At 40.0% G+C, this 21,727-nt stretch overlaps 1 protein-coding gene across 2 annotated transcripts in view; it reads left to right on the forward strand.

The window, feature by feature from the left end:
* Positions 1–21,727, forward strand: part of LRCH1 (leucine rich repeats and calponin homology domain containing 1) — a 176,439-nt gene that overhangs the window by 100,019 nt on the left and 54,693 nt on the right. For both annotated transcript variants that reach the window (XM_015592894.2, XM_006916433.3), the window contains exons 3-4: positions 5,291–5,417; positions 16,453–16,558. In XM_015592894.2, the coding sequence (XP_015448380.1) occupies positions 5,291–5,417; positions 16,453–16,558 (233 nt within the window). The remainder of the gene's footprint in view (positions 1–5,290; positions 5,418–16,452; positions 16,559–21,727) is intronic.

The following is a 21,727-nucleotide window of genomic DNA, read 5'->3' on the forward strand; positions in this document are numbered from 1 at the left end:
ACGCACGGCGACACGGCCAGCGCAGCGATTTGCCTCAGTTCTGAGCTGCTGTAGACACTCACTTTATGCTTTTCTTTCGGTTCTCTTTTTCTCAGAACATGGCCTTTATGTCTGTGAGGAACGGAGTGACACAGTGTTCAAGACCCAGTTGTGAAATGATGATTCAGTGTTTCTAGTTTTGAAACATTTTAAATTTCCAAATGATTGTCATTCTGAAGTTGTCGGTAGCATAACTGCCTTCAAAGTTAGATTTAAACATGGGATCCCAGATTTTATGCATTTATATAATCTTTCAAGACTAACAATTTTGTGTAAAATATTAAAATTATAAAACATTTATAATTTTTATATTTACGAAATTAAAGGTGACCAAAATATCACCAGGCAACTTAAAGCAACGTTTTGCTGTTGGTAATTGTCTCAGACATATAATGATGGTGGGAATGAAGGGGGAGGGCGGTGATGAAAGGGAACCGAGGGTGAGACAATTTTGCCGTGGTGGGTTTTTCAGAATGGACCAAGCAGGAAAAGGAAATGGTTTTCTATAGATATTGTTCATTGTTGCATGTGCATGAAGACAATTAGCAGTCAACTGTCATATGCAAAACAGAAAAAAAGTTGCTCTGCCTTCAGTGAAAGGAGGATAGGTTATGCAAAAAGAACACAAAAACACAAGCAAGGTATCCTGTGAAAAAGGAAACTTACTTGGTTACAGTAATATTTACAGTTTACAGACAATGCTATTCAAACAAACAATAAGTACGACATATTTGTTCCTTCCCCTCCCTGGCTGAGACTCAGGTAGGGTGAGTGGCCAGGGGTGCCCACGCCAGGAAACCTGCTCTGCTTTCTTTGTGGCCCTTCGGATATATGCTGTGACATTTTCTTAATAGATTTGTGATGGTTAATGATTTCACATAATTATTTCTGTTACTCTTTGGAAACCGAGTAATAAATAGAGATGGTGATCCCTAGGTATTCATGGTTTTCCAGAGAAATGGTAGGATCCTAGAGTTAGAGAAATTGGGAGAAAAAAAGTCATTCATGTGATTAAATGGTCTAGTCTTGGTTCTCCAGATTGGAAATAGTTACATCGTTTGTTTTGGCCTGAAATTTTATAGCCTTGTTCTACTCAGCATGTCTTAGAGTAACCATCTTTTTTTTTTTTTTTAAATGACATGTTTCAACAAATGAAATATGAAACCGTATTTTAAAAGTGGCTGAAAATTTAGCAATTAGGAAATAAAATAACTAAGACCTAGCTAAGCACACATATGCTTTTTTTTGGTCACCTCCCTAATACTTTGCTGCTTTAGCGGTTAAGTTTGGTTTAATCTTTATATATGGATTTAGTGTGGGGCTAAACACTTTTGCATCATAATCTCATGTATCATGTTACGTAGGTAGTAGGGAGTATTATGTATGTTTTATGGACGACAAAGCCAAAGAGGTTAAATGATTTACCTATAGTCATAGAGATGATTTCTGGCAGAGATGAGATTTGAAACCAGGTCTTATAATTCCACAGTTGGTGACCTTTTTACCAATTGAGTAAAAGTCAATCTGTTATAGAAATCTTCCTATAAATTATTTTCTGTCAAGTGAGTTCCACGTTCCATTATTAAGTGAACCCGTATGCATACAAAAAAGATATATTTCAGTAGAATAAAAGATGCATATGATGCCCTGATAATAAAATTACATGTAAGAATATAGCATATTTTTATCATCATATACTTTGAGGAAAATAACTTCCCGATAAACCAATAATAAATTATGTGAAATACTGTCTGAAAACATGGATATTAATAAGTGCTGTAGTCAAAATACGTGAAAAAAAGACTCTCTAAGAGTAAAACCATACAGAAGTAGCTTGGTTTGTGAATTCCTTAAAGAATTATGTTAAGTGTGAGGGATAGAGGTACTTGAAACCAAGAGAAATTTATCCTGCAAACTTAGGCTATCAAAACCGTCCATACTATGTGGAGCCGCCTTGTTTCACCTTGGAATGAGGAAATAGGCAAATCTAATAAGGAGTCATTCAGCTGAGAAAGGTGGAAGACAAGCATTAGCAGTAACCGTGGACTGGTCAAAGCCCACTGCCTTCCTGCCCCTGCTCATTCCTCCGTGCGCCGTCGCCACCCAGACTGGGCAGGGAGACTCACAGGAGATGCCGGGTGGGCTCAGCTCTGTGATGGCAGGAATTCTCAGGCCACCATGACTGAATCTAATTTCTACTGCTGAGTAAGCGGCCCTTTCCTCCCACTAATTTACTTTTTTGTAATGAGTGAGTTAAAAAATTTTTTGATAAAAATTTTGCTTTCCGATATGGCTTGTAGGCTAGATGTGAAGATAAATGTTGGCCAGTACCTTATCGGACATTATATGGCTTTATTTTTAAACATTCTTTTCGCAAAGGGTCTGTTTATAGCACAGAGGCTCTCAGGAGACAAGTGGTGGGTAGGATAGTGGGTTGTGGCCCGAGGCACTTATTTGCTTGAGAAAAATTGTTGCCAGATGAGCAGTTTCAAAAAGCTCTGGCTGCTGATGTGGGTAGAGGATTAAAGAGAACAGTCTCTCCTCTCCTTTATAAATATTTGCTGGAGAGCTAATGGGTTTTTGTGTGCATGTGTATCTCTTTTTTCTATTGGGGAAATTGCAAGTAATATGGGAACATCCTGTGATAAATTATATAAAATAGAGGCTGAGAGAACAGATGGATGACGTAGAAGAAATGTGCCCCCACATCTCTGGTGTGTTATGGCTAAAGTCTTGTCATCTTATTTGTCTGGTGATTAACTACAGTGTAAATAGAGGAATATATGGGACATAAATAAATAGCTCTTCTATCAGCAGCCTTTAGTATAAATAGCCCTCGTCCCCATCAAAGAAACCATAAATGCTTTCGAAGCTTAAGTTTTACTTTATTTTGAATTAGTACCCACCCTGGAAGAATTCTGGTAAGAATAATACCATATGATCTCTTCTGAATGAACAGAGCCTTCATTGCATTTCTTAAGTGGCATAATAAATGGCTCTCCCAGTTCAATACCTGCAGATCTGATTAGATGCCTACATTAAGGTAGCAAGACTGGGAACAGTTTAAATCTGCATTTCCAAGAAAAGAAACGTAGGAAAGATCTCTAACTGTAATCATTAATACTGTGGAAAACAGAAATGTAGAAGTTTCTGAACATACTTTTCTTGGTTCCTATTATCTTCTCTTCAAAAGGAAGTTTAGTATGGCTACAGAATAATAAAACTACCATATTAACATTGTAATTTACCAATCCTCACTTTATGAAATTATGTATTAATAAATATTTTACAACCACAAATTACATCCCAAATTATTTACTTGCCACCTTTTGATAAACCGAGTTCTCTTATCAGGAGTCTGTGTCTTTGCAGAAAGCTCTCCCAGCAGGGCACAGGGAAGCCAGTCACCTCCTCATTCAGCCAGAAGAGCCCCACTGGGCTCCTGTGCGTGAGACAGGGCAGCAGGCGTGGTGTGAGAAGACAGAAAAACACTCTGGTAGCCCTAATTTCCACTGCCCCCAGAGATAAGGAGAGAGTGCCAGGGCTAATTCATCACCCTTATTCTGCCTGTCAGCCTAACCAGGGGGGGATGAAGAACCAGCTGGTCTTTCTTGTCCCAGGAACCTGTCCCCCACTTCCCTGCAGGGCTCTCAATCTCCTACCTCCTCTCCTGGAACCTCTTAGAGCTCTCTCCACCACCTGCCCCATTCTGGAAATAGCTTTCTTCACAGATCTGGGCGGTGGAGAGGAGACTTGGCTGTATCTTTTCTTGCTAAAACCTTGCTGTCTAGGCATTGGGAACCTGGAGCAGGAGAGACGTCAGGGTAGTTACAGGAGAGCACCCACATTAGAAAGGTTCCTTCAAGAGCACAGCACATACTTTTTCTCAGCCCATCCACTAGAGATGTCCTTTGGCTAACCAGGGTCTCGCTCCCTCACATAGGACAGTAGGGGAGTGAAACCTTTAACTGAAATATAACACACAGAAAAGTGCACAGATCCTAAGTGTACATCTCAAAGGATTTTCACAAATAGAAGCACCCATGTAACTGGTATCCAGATGAATTCTTCTTTTTATAATAATATTTATTTCCTAATTAAAAACACTGTAGTGATTTTGGAGGAAAAAAAATCAGCAAAGTGTAATAAAGGAAATAAAATTCACTCATTGTACCTACTCCCAAGAAAATGACCACTGGTAACATTTTGTTGGGTTTCCAGTCTGTCTGTCTGTCCCACCCCCTTGCACACACAGATATATACATCCAAAATACACACACACAGTGCCACAGCCTCTGAAGCTTCATGCCTGTATGTGCATACACACAGCAGTTCTAAGTAAATACAATACCATGACATACAGATTTTTAGAAATTTCTCTGCCTGGTTGTTGACTTCATCAACAGAATGGTGGGGAAAAAAAAGGAAACAAAACCATCTGTCTCCTTACTTGATAGCAGAAAAGGTCTCCTTGTAAGGGAAGATGTGAAAGAAGTGGCTGACATATACATGTGGATGATTCATAGATTTGATTTAGTATTTTCTCTTCTCTCAGAAAACTCAGCAATGATGGATGATAGAAAGTTCAGAGACTCTGAGTAGAGAACCTCTTAATGCAGAGCCGAGATGGGACCTGGACTCAGACTTCGCTGGCTTCTCTGTGAAACTGCACCCCATCTAAGCTCCAGCTTCACTTTTGCTGGAAGTCCAACTTTACTTTCACTTTTGAATTAGCTCTCTCACAGATACCTAAACAGAGCTTAGCCACAGAGACTCAAAATGTTGAAAGTTGGCTGGTGGTTTTGTGATTTGCAGGAAGATGATCTCTCCATCTCATTAAAATGGATGAGATGACGTCTTCACATGCTGGTTGCTTTGGTCCTCGTGGAATTTCCTGCTCACATTATTGGGAAGAGGGCAGTTGGCATCAACTTCCTGTTGCTATTGGTGGTGCAGGATGCGTTGCCCATCTGTCTCCTGGCTGACCATGGGCTCATCTTCTGCAGGAGTCCCTTCTGCTGGAAAAATTATTTCCCTCAGAACTGCCTATGCCTCTCTTTTTGTAAAATATATTTTCTTTTCTTATACACTTGGGATTTGAGTTATTACACATACAGAAACTATTAGATTTTTATATTCATAAAATGTCTTCTTCGCTCACTCCTCTCTTCTTGCTTGTTAAAAACATGTTCACAAATGGTATGGAGTGGTCTCTATGTTTACGCGTGCTCTTGTTGTATTGTCTTTGCAGTCGAAATCAGCTGTCCGCCCTGCCCGCCTGCCTGTGTGGTCTGCCTCTCAAAGTCTTAATCGCAAGTAACAACAAACTTGGATCACTGCCAGAAGAGATAGGTCAGCTCAAACAGTTAATGGAGTTGGTATGTTACTGATTTTTAAGATGCTCTTTTTTGTTGGTTTACTAATCATAGCCTATCACTGTTGTCAGAAAGACTTTTTGCTACAATTGGGTGAGGAGGAGCCTGTATTGTTGGAGGGCTATATATGATAAAAACATTAAGTAGGGAGAGGAACAGTCTTAGCTTAGCTCTAACACAGTTCCTGAATTTTGCAGGTTTCCTGTAGTTTATACTTCTTGAAATTCACAGGCTTTACAGCTCCTGAAGTTTACAGGTTGTCATATAATATTAGGTCATTTTTTGTCACACTGTATATAAGTTTTTAATAATTATGGATAAACTGGAAAAATAATCTACACATAGGTTAGTAGACCCCACTTTATGAATGTATTTACTTAAGTCACAAGACAGAAAGAACAGAGTGCTCTGATTCTATTAAGTATTTGAGTAACCATGCCCCAAATTAATGTAATTTTAAAATGTGACTATATCCCTAGGGATAAAAAGAAGTTATAGATAGGCAGAGATGGGTCGTGTGTGCCTAAGGCTGAGATGTACTACTATATTTCAGCTTTTTCACTATTGATTTAATTACTTACCTTGTTTCTTACATTGGGAAAGAATAAATCCTTTCTAGAGTTCCATTGAGCTACAATGGGTGAATGTAGAGGTAAGAATGAACAATCAGGTTAAAACATAACAGTCATAATTTATTCTTTAAGCAAGCATTATTTTATACCGACCATGTGTCAAGCATAGAGCTAAATATTATGATTACAACCATGAAAATGACACAGTACCATCTTTTAAGTAGATGCCAGCCTGGAACATTGATTGTCAATAACTTTTCTTTTGTGTGCCAACTCCTGTTAAGTTCTTTGGGGCTACCTGGAATACTGCAGTGATGGCTTGTGAATGCTGTGATCACTTCGGCAGTGAGAATTGGCTAGGAGAGTGACAGCACCCATGTCACATATGTATCAATTTTGACTCAGTATAGAAATGAGTAATTTGCTGTGTAAAAGCATTAGAACTATAAAAAGTGCCTTTTTTCAGTGCTTATGTGATAGCAGTATCTGAAACCCATTCCAGCTCGCTCACACCAAGAGTTGTGATTGATTATAGAGATGCAGGGGTCTTCACATCACTCGTTATCAGGACATTGATCAGGGATCATGAGTGACTAGAACAAGAAACTGGAAAGTTGTCAAGAACCATGGCCATGATTTGTTTTTATGAGTTTTCTCTGTTTCCATGTGCAGTGAAGAAGTTGCCTAGCTCACAGATCCCAAGTTTAAATGTGCTCCCAGCTAACGTACTTAGCAGGAGCCTGCTAGCAGGTCTCAGCCCTGTTTTCTAAGCAAGAGAGGCAAAATCTAAGTCTGATGTTCTCTCCTGACTCAGTCAGCGATGCCCAAGGTACCTGGTCACATTGCTCAGATGTGGCTGCTCAGCTACCACGGAGGGGCGTAATTCTGAAAGAAGATGGTTATTAATTTGGGTCCCGTCCACCCAAAGTCTCTATTACAAGAAGTATGTTCATGTGGTTGATTGATTCAGTCTTGGGACTGGGAAAAGTTGGAAGGGAAGAGACCTTCGAGAGGCTCCTTACATCAGTCTCTATGGGATTTCCTATATGGAAAAAAGACGGCAGGGACAGGAAGGCCTTCAAGAGAGAAGGGATAGGTTGTGCAAAGACGAGACAGCCTGGGACTGCATGGCATGCTTGAAGAGTGGGAAGCAGTTTAATCCCACTGAGGCTGGGTAGAATGGGGCTGGGTGCTCCATCCTTATGGCCACTACCTTGGATTTAGGCCACCATCACCTCCTTCATAGAGCATTCGAGACACCCCATGGTCTGGGCCATGCTTCCCTCTTCAGGTTCATCTCTTGTCCCTGGCCCCTTCACCCTCTGAGGTCCAGCCTTCTGGAGACACACCTTGTCCGTTTTCACTTCTGGCCTTTTGAAAGCATCACTCTTTATACATGGACTATTTCTTCCTCCTCTTCTCTTGGTCAGTTGATAGCCAACTTAGATCTCACATCCTCCAAAAAGCCTTTGCAGATCCTCCTACCCTGAGTTAGGTGCTCCTAAGGCAAACGTCCTATACTCACCATCAAGTTTTCAGTCACATTTGCCATCTTACTTGGTGTTCCCCACACCAGCTTCCCCACCATACCTTGAAAAATGCTTAAGAACAGCATCCCGGTGTCCGGCACCTGATAGATACCCCAAAGTGTTTGCTGAATGTTGCTTTCAAATGGTAGAAAGTGGGCTATGAAGGTGTCTTGGGACAGTTAGGACTTCCGATTACTGTGCTGGGTTGGGGGACTTCTATCTTGCAGTCCAAGTCAGTTCAGAAGGTATCATTTTAACTGGTTCCAGAAAACAAACAAACACAGAATAATGCTTTGAATGAAACTGATAGTTATATGCTTTTTAAAGAAACTTCTTTTAAGAGTCTGATAAATCACAAAATTCTAGTTTGCTAGAGTTTGAATTGGGCCTTGCAAACACAATATGAATTACAAGCTGTTTTTTCCTTCTTGGGCTCCTGCATATGGATGGAACACTGTGAGGTCAGTTTTCTGGAAACTTTTGGCAGCGGAATGTGTTTCTGTCCCTCTGCGCCCTGGGCTTAAGCCATCCATCAGCTGTGCCACTGGAACTACAGACCAGCTCATCTGTTAATTGGTGGCACATGTGCTGGGCCCTGGAGCCGGCCCCACACCCGAGCAGAGCTTTCCTCAAATACCCTTGTCAGCTGCCGGGCTGGCAGAAGAAGTAGAACGCCACTGCCGCACTGCCGCCTACAAGGACACGTGAGATTACGGGTGGCTGTAAGCGACGCCCTGAGCTTGTCTTACGCACCTCGTCTGGAGCCCGGCTCTAACCAAGTCTGCCCTGCCTCGTTCATGTACAGCACTGTCATCAACTAGACCTTGTGTATTTTCTCTACCAGCAATAACTGTTGAACCCTTAAGTCCTAGAACGTTACAGCCATAGGGGTTTTAAAAGGCATCTAATCCAAAGTCTTGACATGTTACAAATGACAAAACCCAAGGCAGAGAAACCATGAGCAATGTACCAACCGTTACCCTGGTGTAGCTAACTTGTAACTTAAGTTGAAACAGCCTCACCTAGCACTGTCCAAGATAATGCAAGCAGCAAATGTAATTAATTTTAATGGTACTGGTAGCTACATTAAAAATATATATAAAATCAAGTGGAATTAATTTAAAAAATGTATTTAACCAAAGGTAGCCAAGATATTATGTTAACATATATCCAATATAAAATTAATGAGATATTTTATATATGTATTTTTTGAACTAAGCCTTTGAAGTCCAGTTTGTATTCACACTGACAGCACATCACAGATTGGACTGGCCATGCTTCTCATGCTCAGTAGTGACATGTGGCTAGTGGCCACCCTACTGGACAGGGCAGTTTGTGTTCTCTCTATTCTACTGAAATCTGTGTGTAAGCAAGCATGACCTTTGTAAAAAGCATTTATTTGTGAGGTTGATAAAAATTCAATAAGTTACCATTATTTAACTACAAAAGGCAAGTGACCTTGTTTAAGGTCACAGACTAAAAAAAGATTAGTTTCCTATCTGTTCTTATCTTTCATCTTTTTGCTTAAAATAGTAATGTTATTATAGGTAACTATGTCACATGATTTTAGCTATCAGTTGGGAAAAAAATTCCCCTGGGTGCCTAAAGTAAGTCAAGAATTGCCTTGGGAGCCTTCTGTTCTGTGGTTACTTAGTAACCAAACTTAAAAATGGGAACTCCCCAAGCATTCAGAGTACCTTAAACCACCTAAATGCTGATAAAATCTCTCCGCTTATTAGGCTTAGTGTATTTTAAGTATTCTGTAAGAAATATTCTCAAAATTTTTATCTTAGATTCAGAGTATCCTAGATTGAGTTGTAAACTATTTTTTTCCAAGTATGATTGAAGCATTCCAAGCATTCCAAAGTCACCATTTGCTTAAAAAGTAAACACAAACACAAAAACATTATAGCCATCTACAAGAAAGGAATTGTCCTTTCTGATTTTTGAGAGAAGTTGGAGTTGGAAAAAAATATCTTACTTTCTTAAATATATCACAGTTATCTAAGAATCTTAAAACAAAGAGCATTGCCATTCAGTGATTGGCTTGTCCTGCCATAGGTTGCACAGGAAATATTGAAAAGAGGTTTTCCTTATTCCATGAAGAAGCCATTTAGAAACACTACTGAAACATCCTTTTCTTGAATCCATAAGTGATGCCGGGAGAATTTATATAATCTTAGTTCTATGGCGCTGGCCCCTCCAGAGTCATTACCGATGGGAATGATCTAGTACTTTCTGACCTTCTTGGCCACTTTGAGTGGCCATTTGTACATGTTGTCTTGTAAATCTGTGTACTGAGTATCTGTGTGCTTTCTATAATAGGAAGAGAGAAAGCACTGCCTTTTACTGTGTACCTACTGTATGCCAGGCAGTCTGCTAGGTACGTGACATGTAATTTCGTATAATCTTGACATTAACCCAGCAAGGTAGCTATCTTATCTACATTTTACAGACAGGTTCGAGTTGCAGAATTACCCAAAGGTGTGGGGCTGTAGAGTGGTGGAGCTGAGGTGAAAACCAGGTTTGTCTGATGAAAGTCCACACCCTTCCCACAGCACAATGCAGCTGCTCTACTCATAGTGTCCTCCTCTGGACTGTAAGCCTCTCCTGGAGAAGGGCCATGGTTTCTTTCTTTGGCTTTCCTGGGCTCAACTTGTAGTGCTTTTCTCATTAAAGTTGTGGCAGGCCATAAACAGCTCAGAGTGAATCAGAAAATGTTACAGAAGTAGGGCGTGCACCAAAGGGCAGTGTCTGTCTGACGGTTTCCTCACTGAGCCACACAGCTAGGAGGGGGGTCAGCAGGCTTCTCTTGTGGTGACTAAACGTCATTTTACTCATTAAAACATGTTAACATATTGGAAACATGGTTCTTTTGCTGTCAAATCATGCCTGAAGGATAAGGTATGCTAAGTATATGGTAAGAGATGCTATACAAATGACAGACAGCAATGTGGACAGACACGCCAAGTTAGAACACAATAAATTTGAGAACGTTATAGGGCATTAGCCAGAGGTTGAGGAGTTTTCTCATTGGTTCTCTGTGTATGCTGCCATGCTGGTATCCAGAAATGGTCTGTTTCTTTTTTGTTTTTCCTCAGTTCTGCCCTCTCCCAATTCATGTGAAAATTGTGTCTTCTGGGTCTTGCCTACATTTATGAGAACTCGATATACTGATTCAGAAACTTGCTTTTACAGCCAAAAGAACTCACAGGGCCTAACTCAAGTAATAATTGATTGGCAGGTGCATTTCCTGGCCCTAACTAGATACACTATTTTTTATTCCCTTTTCATGAAATGTTTGGTGGTGTGGAGAATTTGAATTCAAAGACTGATTATAGGCACAGGATTTACTGAGCAGCTTCTGAGGAAAAATCCCTTCTTCATTATTTTTATGCCTAACATTCCACTCTGAGGTAGGTAATAGAGATGAAATTCATGTCTGCCATGGTCATTCATTCATTTGTAGTCTCTGGAGAGGCCTGCTAACCGCTCTGATTTCTGTGGGACAATTGAAAACCCACAGCTTGTTCAGGATCCCTTCTGTTGCTCCATTTCTGTCTGTCCGTTAAAGAGCAGTAGGGTGGGATGTGTGCTTGTGAGTCTGTGGAAGGGTGTGAAATAGAGTTTTAAACTGGAAAGAGACAGTAAGTCTTGAAAGGTAATAATCTATTATACTAAAGCTTGTTTGAAAAGTTTGGTGTTTAAATGAACACGCTGATTTTTCTCAATTTAAAAAAAAAATTAGGAAAAACAGATTTTTTTTCTAAATCTTATTAAAATCAAAATTGACATTATTCCTAAGTCAGTTATCTTTCTGATATGGTAAATGAATTTTCCTAACATTGGAAGGAAATTAGAATTATTTAATTTCTCCTTTTATTTTTACATAGGCACAGAGAGTTTAAGACATTTACCTAAAGTTACAGAGATTCATACAAAAGAGATTTCCAAAAAACAAGGCATGATGGAAGGCCAGCTTACATTTTCTGTCAGAACACTTATGTTTCCTCTAATTAAAAAAAGAGCTAGAGTTTTTACCAAAATATGGCTTAAGCAATAGTATAACCACACCAAGTTTTTTAAAACCTGAGAGGCAGAGCAAGGTAGCTCATGTTAATATCATGTGCAATTCCGCAGTATGGCCTGGCTTCACTGAAAATCTTCTCTAAAGAGATCATCTTGACACAATATTTATGTTGGTTTTCATTAGAGGTCACACCTTAAAAAACACTTCTGCTCTTTTTTACAACATTATTTTCTGAAAGTAAGCATTACCTAGTATTACCTATTAATAATCTCAGAATTTACTCTGATGTTTTAAATTCTTGTCATTTTTGCATCTTAAAGGTAAGTTAGCAACTAGCACTTAGTCAGCAAAAATGTATCAATTTCCAACAGTCATTTAACACTTCTAGAGACTTCTTTTACTGCCTAGAAAAGCTCTGATGAAATGAGAATCTTAACTTTTAAAGTTTTTCCTTTGGTTACTTAAAAGCATTTTTATTAAACCAGTGGAAAATAAGTTTTAAGTCGTAATTAAAAGTCTCTATTTTGTTTTTTATGGAAATGACAAAATCGAACTGGCTGATCCATAAAAAACTTGTTTGAGTATTTATGTTATTATTTGTGTCAAAAATAATGGAATTAGTAAATATTTATAACATGTTTATGATGATTCTACTTGTATATTTGTGGTATTGTAACACTAAATATATGGTAATTTTATTTCACTAAAGTTTGGAATAATTTTCTTTCTCTAAGACATAGCTTAGGGCTAATAGATAATTCAGAAGGAATTCATTTGACTATTCTTAACCTGGAATTCATACCTTGGTAAAATTCTAATTAATTGCAGAAGTGTGAAGCATTAGTGTTCCCCCCTCGCCCTGCCCCATAAATCTTATTTTCTTTAATGAACTGAAAAAAAAAAAAAGTGCCCCATCTTATCTTGGGCTAACCATGGCCAGACATGTTCTAAAGAACCATGACGTTCCAGGAATACTGCTTTTACGTTTTCTACACGGAAATATCTTATCCCAAAGTATCTAGACCACTATCTTCTCTTTCCTTCTCCTTGTTCCCAGCTAACTTTAAGACATAACTACCTAAGGGTTTTATTTTTGTGGTGAAATTCATAACCTCTTAAATTCAGTAACTGGGATAGAATAAAGTTTTGTGCAGTTTTCTACAATATTGATTGCACAGTAGTGAAAAGTCCTTATCTCACTTGTATGCTAGATTTGCCTGGGCATCCTTCCCCTAAACTTTGCAGGACAGGAAGTAATTGACAGCAGAGTATTATTAAAATAATTTGACCTTCACCATATAACTTTCAAAATGTGAATGGACAATTGGATTTTGTGTTCCTCATTGTCTACAGATGTCCTGTCTTGTAAGTCAGAGGGAAAAATTTGTTTTTATCATTATGTGAAGTTCTTTAAAAAAAGAAAAAAAACAAAAAGTAAATTGAGTAACCATTTTCCTACTGGTAAATAAGCATTTAAATATAACTGAGGGAAGTTGCTTTTCTTTGATAAAGCCATTATGTTAGAAATATATGTTGGAAAAAGCACGTTATATTTAGAGAAACAGCATACCCTAAATTCTGGCTAACCAGAGGGTAATGCTGTTAACAAGTACAAGATAAATACAGTACACAGGAAAAAATGGAACAAAAATCTCACGAGATTTCATGCTGCAAATATGCTGCCTACATATGTTATCTTCTTGTTTCCTTCTTCCCTCTCCTTTTTTTTTAAGAGAAGGATGTTTTGAAAATTTATGTCCTTGAAGCTTCTTTAAATTGTCAGTTTCACATTGAAAATCTGTGATTCTCAAGAACTGAAAAGGGTCTGTCACTCACAGACTTATAAAACTTATTTTAGTTGTCAATAACATAAACTCTCTCGAGATAGAAAATAATTTCAATTATTTCTTCCCCCATGACCCTTCCTCCCTACCCCCAGCCCAGCCATCACCAATGTGACTTTGCAAGTCCAATAGAATGATTTAATTTCATATATCTCTAGGGCTTACCTGTGTAACATTTGTGTTAGGGCTCTTTTAAAAAAGAATGGAATATGGTACCTTATGCTTATTTGTAATTTGGTTAAGGCAAAGAAAGATAAAGCTTTCATTGAAAGGATTTGGTTATTACTGTGACTGATCAAATGCCATAGGAATTGGGAAAAGAAGGCATTTTACTTTTCACTTCTCATATATGGAAGTATATTCAGAAAGGCAGAGTAATTTATTGACTCACTGAGGGACCAAGAGCAACTGAACAAATCTCTGGACCTCCTAATTCTATAATTACTTCCTTGGACTTTTATGTCTCTGCAGATGTGCTTGCGGGTCATTTTGTTTGTTTGTTTTGTTTTGTTTTGTTTTAACACTAAGGATGTTTTTCATAAAATGTGTGACTTTTCTACACCAGGAGCGATGCAGCAGCAGCCAGCTTGGAGGAGATGCCATTGAATACTTAGCGTTCTTAATCCATCACATGCCACCCCCAACCTCTACCCCCAGACACACAGCTGAGTACAGAACAGTATGGTGGGCTGATTGTATGGTGTGCCCTCAGCCTTTACAGATAGCAGCTTCAGTCCCTTTGATAGGAGTGATACTCTTGCAGAAATGTTGCAGTCGGACCTGCGAGAAACCAAGCACCACTTGGAGAATTGGAGAACTTAGGTATATTATGCCAGTGGTCCCAGAGGAGCTAGCGCTCTGAAGATCTGGGCCCAGGGCTCAGTTGCAACTTTGCTTAAATAGGGCTTATTTGGCATGGGCCGATTGGTTAATTTGTCCTCAGGCGGTTACAGAGTGTAGGAGTTACTATGGGTTACAGGCAGTTACATTTGTTATTTAGACAGAACAAGCAAAAGAGAGAATGAGTCTTTAGTTAATTTCGAGGTCTCCCTGCCCTACGGCCTATGCATATGTGGCAAGCATATCTACAGAAGCAGAACAAAGTGCTGATTATAAGGTTAGCCTTTTAAGTGAAAATTCCTCTTCAATTTTATTACTCTTCATCAAGTGATACTCATTTAGCATACTCATGATCTTGACAGATTGGCAGGTCATTTGAGGATGTTTAGATGAGATTAGAGGGCAGCGATCCACTGTGTTCTGTATAGCCTCCATGTGAGGGCAGTTGGTATTATGACAAGTTTGTCTTATCTGAGTGAATGTGAAACTGATTTCTGAAATAAAGCTTTGCTACCTTCTAAAAAGGGCAGTAAAAGGAGGAATTTTTGCAGGTTCAGTAGTGATGTGGAATATTTAAGGACTTGAGCTCACTGGGATCATTCATAGCCCAAATATATGTTTCTACAATACCAAGCAAGACCTGCAAGAGATTTGGCACATCCTGTGGTCCCAGCCATGAGACAGAATAAACTGCAGCATCCTGGACATCAGCAGTAATGGACTTCATCCAACATTTATTGATCCCTTATTTCACACCTGGCATTCTGCTCGGCACCAGGAAAACAAAGTGAATAAGACATGGTCTCTTCCATCTAGGAGCGTACAGGCTTATTGGAGAAGGGAGACATTTGAGCAGATGAGTACAGTAAGTGGACTATCTATAGAACCACAAAGGAAAAGTGGTCAGTTTTCTCTGTTGGAGCAGGAGAGGTGGCGGAAGCCTCAAGACAAGTTTCAAGGAGGAAGTGAGGCTTAAATTAAGTCTTAAAAGATTAGTAGGTGGGACAAGAGAACAATGCTGGGGAATGACATACCAGGCAGGGGAAGAGCCTGAAAAAGTTTGGGGACTGTGAAATGGCTTGGCACACACTGGGAACTGCAAGCAGCAGTAACGGGGTTTGAGTATAGGATGTAAGGGAGAGAGGGCAGGCATTCAGAGAGATGGCACTGGAAAAGTAGGCAGAACTATAGAGCTGGGTCTTGCTGCCTGCAGAGTTCGAGACTTTAGCGTATAGTTCCTGAGGAGCTGTTGCAAATTTTTAAGCTGATAAATGACAGCGAAATTTACGCTGTGTAAATTTTCACTCTGGGAAAGATGGGCCTGAGGAGGAGAATGATGCATGGAAAGCAGCTGGAGACCATCGTAGTGTGTAGGTGAGAGATAATGCTGGTCTAGACTAAAGGAAGGAGTAGCTGAGGTGAGGGGGCGAAGAGCAGGGCAGAGCTACCAGAGCCACGAGGAAGAGTGGGATTAGGGGAGATAATAAGGATATGTAATATTAAAAATGTCATTTCACACGTGTCAAGAGGTGGTCCCAATCAATGATGAATGGAGTAGTAGCCTTCCAAAGCAAAGCAGACACAGTCTGCATACCCCGCAGTATTGCTTATAAAATGTATGTAAAGGTATTCGGGTCCAAGGCTTCCAGCCCTCCGGTAAGACCTCTATTTTAATAAAATAGTACACCCAAACAATGCAGACATTTATAGTTTTTCACTGTAAAATGTGAGCGTTTAGTGAAGTAGAATGCGTTCTCATCTATGTGGAGGTTCTACGTGATAGTGGCTGAACAATGCGCTGATAATTCGTTCCAAGTATTAACTCTGGCACTTGGAAACCTTGGACGAGTGACTTTGCTTTTTTGAGCCTCGCTTTTCTGATCTGTAACCATTAGGATAGTTATATTGCCTCGTGGGTTTCCTCTGAGGGTTAAATATGATTGAAGCACGTGGAAGTGGCAGAGGCCCAGAGGCTGGTGAAGGAGCGACTCAACGCTACCAACGTCCCTCCATTTTCCTTTTCCTTTTTTTCAGCGGATGTTTAAATCACTGAACTTTTCTTTTCTCCCCTGAACATAGCCTTACCTGGCTAGGAACCTGGAGACCAATAAGAACGTCTACCTATGTAGTTGTCCTATTTAAATTCCTTATGGGGATTTCACATGAAGTGCTTGATTTCCTGGGAAAAGGCATTTATTATTTCTCTCTTTGCTTTTGATGCAGGATGTCAGCTGCAACGAGATCACAGCCTTGCCCCAGCAGATAGGTCAATTGAAATCTCTACGAGAACTGAATGTCAGAAGAAATTACCTTAAAGTTTTACCACAAGGTAAAAAAGAAAGAAGGGGAAAAATGCATAAAATAGGAGACTTTTATTATTTTCTTGTTTGCTTTTGTTAAGCAGTAGGTCGAGTCATGTTTGTGTACACCTATTAATATTAATTATAATTTGAATTTCACATGTAGGTAACAAAAGTTATACTTAAGTTGTAATTTATCAAGGGGCACTGCAATAAAACATTCCCCTGTTTAAGGCTGTGTGTGTATTAGTTTGCTCAGGCTCCCATAACAAAGTATCACAGACTGAGTGGCTTAAACAACAGAAATTTATTTCCTCACAATTCTGAGGCTGGAAGTCCAAGATTAAGGTGTCAACCAGTTTGATTTCTTCTGAGGCCTCTCTCCTTGGCTTATAGATGGCTGTCTTCTCTTTGTCTTCATGTCATCTTCTTACTGTGTCTCTGTCTTAATCTCTTCTTAAGACGGACACTAGTCAGACTGAATTAAGGCCCATCCTAATGACCACATTTTAACTTAATTATCCCCTTAAAGACCCTATCTCCAAAAACATTCTGAGGTATTGGGGCTAGGACTTCAACAATTCAACTCATCACAGGAGGCAACATGGACTGTATTTGGTATGGACATAACGATGCTCTGGAAAATCGTGCCAACAGTTTAGTTGGCATGCCTGATTCTGCAGATCCAACTGTCAGGACTTCTGTTTTGGGGGATCTGGGTGTCCTGAGTCTAAAATCTGTTCTTTAGGAGAAGGCACTGCTCCAGCTGAAGTGACATTTGGATTAATGTCACTGGTAGTTTTTTTTTTTTTTTTTTCTCCAAGGCTAGAAGCACTTATGGCTCCAGAACCTCAACACTGACGTGCATTGTCCATGGACCAGCAGGAGCGCTGAGCCCCCTCACATAGTCCTGCCCTGGAGCCAGATTTGGGCAGACACTTCCCTGCAGCTGTGGGCTTCCATGATAGTGTCCCTTTGATATACTGTGTTGGGATTTAAGTCAAAAGATAGATTTATTCAGAAATTTTGTACCATTAAGAACTTTGACAGTTGGCCTTGTAGGTGGTAGTAGATCCGAATTTCATATTTTGGGATTCTCTTTTGGACCTGAATCAGGAATAAGTTGAAGAGCAATATTTTGCTTTCTCTAAAATATTCTCTGGTTTTCAAAGATCACATTGATTTCCATCATTTTCATTTAAGGAGACTCGGCATACCTGATTGCAAAATATATTTTAAAATATACCTTGAAGCAAAAACAAATATTTGGAAACAGTTGGCATTTGGTTAATCTGACGCTAATGCAGCTATTTGACAGCTGCCTGATTTTTATTATTCTGTTGCTGCTTCTTGATCTTTGGCTTGAAGTGCTTCATTATTCAAGGCAAGAAAATGGAGCTCATGAAAGAGAAAGAACTTTATAAAATGTAATGTACCTTATAGATGGAAGGTTTTTATATCTGCCATCTTCATATCTCTCATACTGACTAGCATTTTCAAGAAGTAAAATTAGAAACTATCTCAGTATAAAGATTTATTATTTTATTACTTGAGATGACTTGGTTTAAAAATATCGATTTTTCATTTTTTCATTGTGCAATCCTATTTTTGAATGTTTGAAATTGTTTGTCTTGGTTTGACCAAGTACAAAGGGAAGACTCTTAATAACAGCAAATTTACTGGTCAAGACACCAAAGTAGGTAAATACTGTGCTTGTCTCCTTTCATGGCCACATCAAAATTACAACTTAACTGCAGAACAGACATCATTGAGAATCGCCTGAAGTCTAACTGACCAGAAGTCCAAAACTAAAGACATACAGAAGGAACTACGTCGAGACTGGTGGGAGAGGTGGAGACATGGAATGGGCTGGTCCCACACCACATGTGGCGGCTAAAAATCAGGAGGAATATGTAGACTGCGGGGGTCCCCCCTGAGGAGTGAGGGGACCTAGCCCCATATGAGGCTTCCCAGCCCCGGGTTCTAGTGCTGGAAAGAGAAGTCTCTATAGCTTCTATCTGTTTAAATCAGCAGAGATCGTGGCTGAGTGAGACAGAAGGTGACTGGAATCCCAGGAGTTCCTCTTAAAGGCCCCACACAGACACACTCGCTGATAGACTCATTCGCTCTGAGCTCTAGTGCTGCGGCAGCAACTCTAAAGGCGCCAGGGGCATATGGGGAGGAATTGAATTATCTGGCATCAGGGCCAGGGCTGGAGGAGCAGTTTTCTCCCACACAGAAATGCTGGCAGAATCCATTGTTTCTTTGTTGAGCCCTCCCCATTCCCATAGTGCAGACATGGGTGAGCGCCATATCTGAGTTTCCATTGATCTGGCCAACACCATTTGCCCTGCTCTGGTGATTTCCTGAGATCCTCCTCCTCCCAACTTGCAGGCTCACCTCAGCCGCTTCTAGTGGGTTTTAGACAAATGGCTTGTCTTAGCTCATGCTGCAGACTTTTCTAAAATCTCTCAAAGGTTGACAAATGCCAGACAAGCAGCATCTGGCCTCAGCATGCTCCGTACCTCTTGCTAAGGGGCCTCAAAGCAAGCATTAGTGGCAGTAGGACTGGTTCTCAGCTTAACCTCTCCCAGGCACTTCCAAGCCCAGCACAAGTGGCAGTCATTTGCAAATCACTTCATAGCTTATACCAAGTTGCCCCAGCAGGGGACAGGCAGTGGCTGACCTTGGCCTGCAAAAGAGCCTCTCCCAAGAGGCCCCAGAACTAATACACCTGGTGGCCAGCTTAAGACCATACCATAGAGCACCACTCAACTACTTCCACAGATGACACACCCAAAGGGCAGACTGGGCAGGCACCGCAGCCCCGCTAAAGCAAATCCTGCTTAATAGGGTCAGCCTCTGCACAACAGCTCCTCCACTGTAGTCAGCCAGTCCTCACAACCAATCAGCCTGAGGGTCGATCCCTCCCATTGTTGTGCAACAGCAGCTAAGGCTTAACTACAACAGGAGGGCACACACAACCCACACGAGGGGCACACCAGGAGCAACCGGCTCATAGGACGAAGGAGATTGTGCCAGTGAGCCCCACCGTACAACTAGAGGCCACTCTACTAAGACTGGGAGACGTTAACGGCTCTACCTAATACATAGAAACAAACACAGGGAGGCAGCCAAAATAGTGAGACAAAGAAACATGTTCCAAATGAAAGAACAGAACAAAGCTCCAGAAAAAGAACTAAACAAAATGGAGACAAGCAAGCTACCATTATTTACAACAGCCAAGATATGGAGGCAGCCTGAGTGACCATCAGTGGATGAATGGATAAAGAAGAAGTGATACGATTTCAGTTATATGTGGAATCTAAAGAACAAAATAAACAAATGAACAAAACGAAAACAAACTCATAGATACAGAGAACATTTGATGGTTGCCAGATGGGAGGGGGATTGAGGGGATAGATGAAAAAGAGGAAGGGATTAAGAAGTACAAATTGGTATTACAAAATAGTCATGGGGATGTAGAGTACAGCATAGGGAATATAGTCAGTAATATTGTAATAACTGTACGGTGTCAGATGGGCACTATATTTATCGGGTGATCACTTTGTAAATGTCTAACCACTATGTCATACACCTGAAACTAATATAATACTGTATGCAAAAAATAACAGCAGATTTATAAGCATATAACCTTTCATAGAAGAAAACTTTCATTTAAATTTAATATTGTTAATCACTGAGAAATCTTAAATCGCAAATTCTCATTTTCAGGAGGAAAATTTAATTGTTTTACAGTCGCCTGCAATTGTTGCAAAGTGTAGGAGGGAACGTGCATCTACAACATCGGGATTTTTGTTTCTCTCACCACTTCTTACTCTCTTGCCTAAAAAGCATTCCTTTCCCTAAAAAGATCAGTACAAATTTCTATACTTTCCATCATTATGTTTATTTAGGTTCAAGATTTTAAAATACGCTCAAAGCTAAAACATTAGTTTTCTGGAAAATCTTTTTAAAAAATAATTCCCTGAGTATCAAGCTTCTTTTTGCTTCGCTCTGAGAACTCTGTTAACAAAAAAGCACTGATAATACTTTTAGGCAGTCACTTTAAAGATTTTACATATTTACTTACTTGTTTCTCCTCCTCGGGTACCCCTTCTCATATGCTTTCAATGTGAGGGAGAGAAAAAAAGTTCGTGTCCTTATTACTCATATCAGTTTTGTAGTGGTTTTACTACACCTGCTGCAATGAGGATACTGTATTTCGTTCTTTCTAGGACCAGAGGACTAAATGCCCCTCTTTGCAACAGAGATGTGCGATTTTTTTTTCTTCTTCTTTTTTCTGCTCTGTTTATTTTGACCTTGTATGGGCTAGAGTTATCATTTTCTCCCCCGTTTTCTTGTTGTGAAACTGTCAGGTTCCCGTTTTCCTAAACTAAGATGGTCATTGTGTTCCAAGCTGACACTGAAAGGAATAGTTATTTAAAAAATATTCTTTATGTACCTGTAAGTGGCCCCTTCTCCCCCTTCCGCTTTGTCTTCCAGGAATTTAGCCCTCTACTTTTGCTTTAAAAGGTCTTTCAAGTGGCAAAGAATTCCTGAAGGTTGAGAGTCCTGTTAAAATTTGTCACTGATTTGCTAAACTAACTTTCATGAATAAAGTTAACCATGAACGAGAAGGATTAATATTACCAGAGGTTACAGCAAAGAGATATAATCCCCTGAATTCTTACCTGTTTTGGAAACAAACCCAAGTGAAAAGGGGTCTTTCCCTTTTCCTTCAACTTTCTGGATTTCAAGCTGTCCTCCAGATTCACTTCCCTCTCTGCCTCCACTTCCTGCTGCTCAAAGCCCTTTGCTCAAGGCAACACCAGGATTAGTGTGCCCTGAGGCAAGTCACTTAACCTGCTATGGGGGGGTGGGGAGAAGAGAACTGGGTGCTAGCCGGGTACTCAGGACAATTGTAAAAATACACTTCCTCAGTTTCTCTAAACCAGCTGCCTAACCTGGAACTGAGTTTGTGACCTGCTGAATTTGATGCTCTTCTGCCTTCTCTCTAGAATTTCAGTTCTAGACTCCTTTCTTTAATACAAAGTGGTTCACTAAAGTATGAAAGAAGGAAAGTCCCTTACAGCCCAGCGCACGTTGAATTCGGGAGAAGGGAGGTTGGTTGCTAGGTGACTGTTTGTTGGAACTTGAAGTAGTATAGCTGAGAAAAGTGAAAACCCTCAGGCAGT

This window comes from Pteropus alecto, unplaced genomic scaffold (genome assembly GCF_000325575.1).
Source record: "Pteropus alecto unplaced genomic scaffold, ASM32557v1 scaffold24, whole genome shotgun sequence".
NCBI classification, from domain to species: domain Eukaryota; kingdom Metazoa; phylum Chordata; class Mammalia; order Chiroptera; family Pteropodidae; genus Pteropus; species Pteropus alecto.